The sequence below is a fragment of the Raphanus sativus genome, unplaced genomic scaffold (genome assembly GCF_000801105.2).
Source record: "Raphanus sativus cultivar WK10039 unplaced genomic scaffold, ASM80110v3 Scaffold1406, whole genome shotgun sequence".
Taxonomy (NCBI): domain Eukaryota; kingdom Viridiplantae; phylum Streptophyta; class Magnoliopsida; order Brassicales; family Brassicaceae; genus Raphanus; species Raphanus sativus.
In genome coordinates, this window is record NW_026616718.1 from 14459 (window position 1) to 16641 (window position 2183).

General features: G+C 22.5%; 1 protein-coding gene across 1 annotated transcript; it reads right to left on the reverse strand.

The window, feature by feature from the left end:
• Positions 1–1147: 1147 nt before the first annotated feature.
• LOC130504194 (putative defensin-like protein 121) lies at positions 1148–1544 on the reverse strand. The gene is made up of 2 exons (XM_056998775.1): positions 1496–1544; positions 1148–1323 (listed from the first exon to the last, which is right to left on the reverse strand). Exons 1-2 carry the CDS (start codon positions 1542–1544, stop codon positions 1148–1150), a joined length of 225 nt encoding a protein of 74 aa, XP_056854755.1.
• Positions 1545–2183: the final 639 nt, after the last annotated feature.

Here is a 2183-nt window from a genome sequence, read left to right on the forward strand (position 1 = left end):
TATAGATTTAAGCAAGTTTTAATAAGTTAAGGTAATCTTTTTAAATTATAATTGAGTTGAGATGTATTTGATACTGGTTATTTTTGAGTCGTATTTAACACGACCGAAATTGTTGAGATCGAAATTGGTCATTTTCCCAAAACAAACATGATGCTTCCTACTATATATTTACTTCCTACTATATATTAATTTAGAATCACTTTAATGACTTTTGTTCAGATGTCATTTATATAGGAAATTTGAGAATTTGTTTTATAATTTAATTAGTTGATGGCTTTTATTTTTTATTTATTTTAATTATGTTAAAACATAAATTCTAAAACCAGTTAACGATAGTTGCCAAATAACCCAATGATATTTTATGAAATGGTTTATGTTAACTAATCAAAATGTTGATAAGAGATCATGATTTTAAATTACTTGCCTTAAATCATTATAATTAAATCGGTTGATTATCAAACCAAATAATAGAAGGAATAAATTTTATATTTTGAAAATTATTATTAAAAACATCCAATAATATAAATAAATTTTGGTAATAAAAGGGTAAATGTAAAAAATGCGATTTAGAAACATAGTAATTTTTTTAAAAAAGTAAATATTATTAGAAATATCAAATATGTTAAAATTAGGTGGTAAGATTTAGTGGCAAACACATGTGTTTTTCGTTAAAAATAGTTTATTTTGAATATAATTTTATATGAAAATGTTTTAAATTATTTGATCTATGGATTATATAAATTTTAATCAAAAATTATTTTGTAATTTTTAACGTTACTCAGAAACTTCATAATATTTCTACTTATAATGATGATATTTAAAGAGTTAATGTATATGCACCTATCCTTATTAGGTGGTTTGGGAGCATCTTAATGGTTCTATGTGGTAGTATGATCAAGTATGTATGTAATAATATCTTCGTTATGTACAATATAAGCAAAATAGAGTGCTAACTCGTGATTTGTAATAGAGTTATTTGTTTTTAATTTTTTTTAATAGATTTCAATTGAAACCATTTCCGTTCCCGCTAGAAAACCAACCAATATAAAATTAGAAGAAAAAAACGCCAAAATAAAATACTAGTACTCTTAATTATAAATTTTATTAGATCAATTATAAAGCCACATGTGGATATAAATAAATAAATTTAAAATTTGCAAGGAAAATTGCATAAACAACTGAAAACTTGTTGGTTTTGAAAGCACGAGCCGCTTCCATTCCATTTCAGCTTACATAAATTGGTACATGCGCCATCATTACAGTTCGATTTTATTGCAAGATCGTGACACACTTGCTGTCCTTGAGTTTCTTGAATTGATATTCCTATACAAATATTGAAAATATTAGTTCGAACTTTAGTTATTAATATAATAGGATAAATAAGTAAATAGTTGAAAATATAAATAGTTATTATTTTAAAAATACATATTTTTATATGATTAGAAGATGGTAAATGTAATTTTTACAAAAAAAAAGATGATAAATCTAAACAAACCTAAAACAAAGATGATCATGAAGAAAGCATAAATAGAGGCTTTAGTCATTTTTGATGATACAGTTTGGAGAGAATTTTCTTGAAGAATAAAACAATACAATGTGTAATGGTCCTATGGTGAAACACATGTTATATTTACAGAGTTAGGTATATATATTTACAATGGTATATGGTATGAAATAAAATACGGAAACAAATCAGTTAGAGCATCTCCAACTCTATGCTATATTTGTTTCTATACTCTATAATAAAGTAAAATCTATTCCAACTCATCTCTATTTATTCCCCTAAAATAGAGATTTGCTATTTTTACTTCTATATTTAAGTGAAAAATTAGCATTCTTCTATAATAGAAGCATATTTTTTTATTTGCAAAATGGTCCTTTAATGTTTTGTGATTATAATTAAAATATATGTTTATAGATAAATATAATTCTTTTTACATATAATAACACAGTTTTAGTTTACATAATAATTTTAAAATTTCACAATTATAAATAATCATAAATAAAAAATACTATTAATTTATTCAAATTGAAAAAAATAACAAATGAATTTAAAGTTTATTTAACTGAAACTAAAATTAAAATTTAACTATTAAAAGTTTTACATATCTTTAAAATATTAATAAAAATCTTTAAGTTCAACCTAAATATTAATCAATATTTATTTCTCACTTCGAAATGCA

What these genes read in the sequence shown, in the direction of transcription:
- LOC130504194 (XM_056998775.1), bottom strand. Translation starts at nt 1,544, where the DNA reads ATGACTAAAGCCTCTATTTATGCTTTCTTCATGATCATCTTTGTTTTA. An exon ending in CATGATCATCTTTGTTTTAG is followed by an intron (nt 1,324 to 1,495) that starts GTTTGTTTAGAT and finishes ATATTTGTATAG; the next exon opens with GAATATCAATTCAAGAAACT.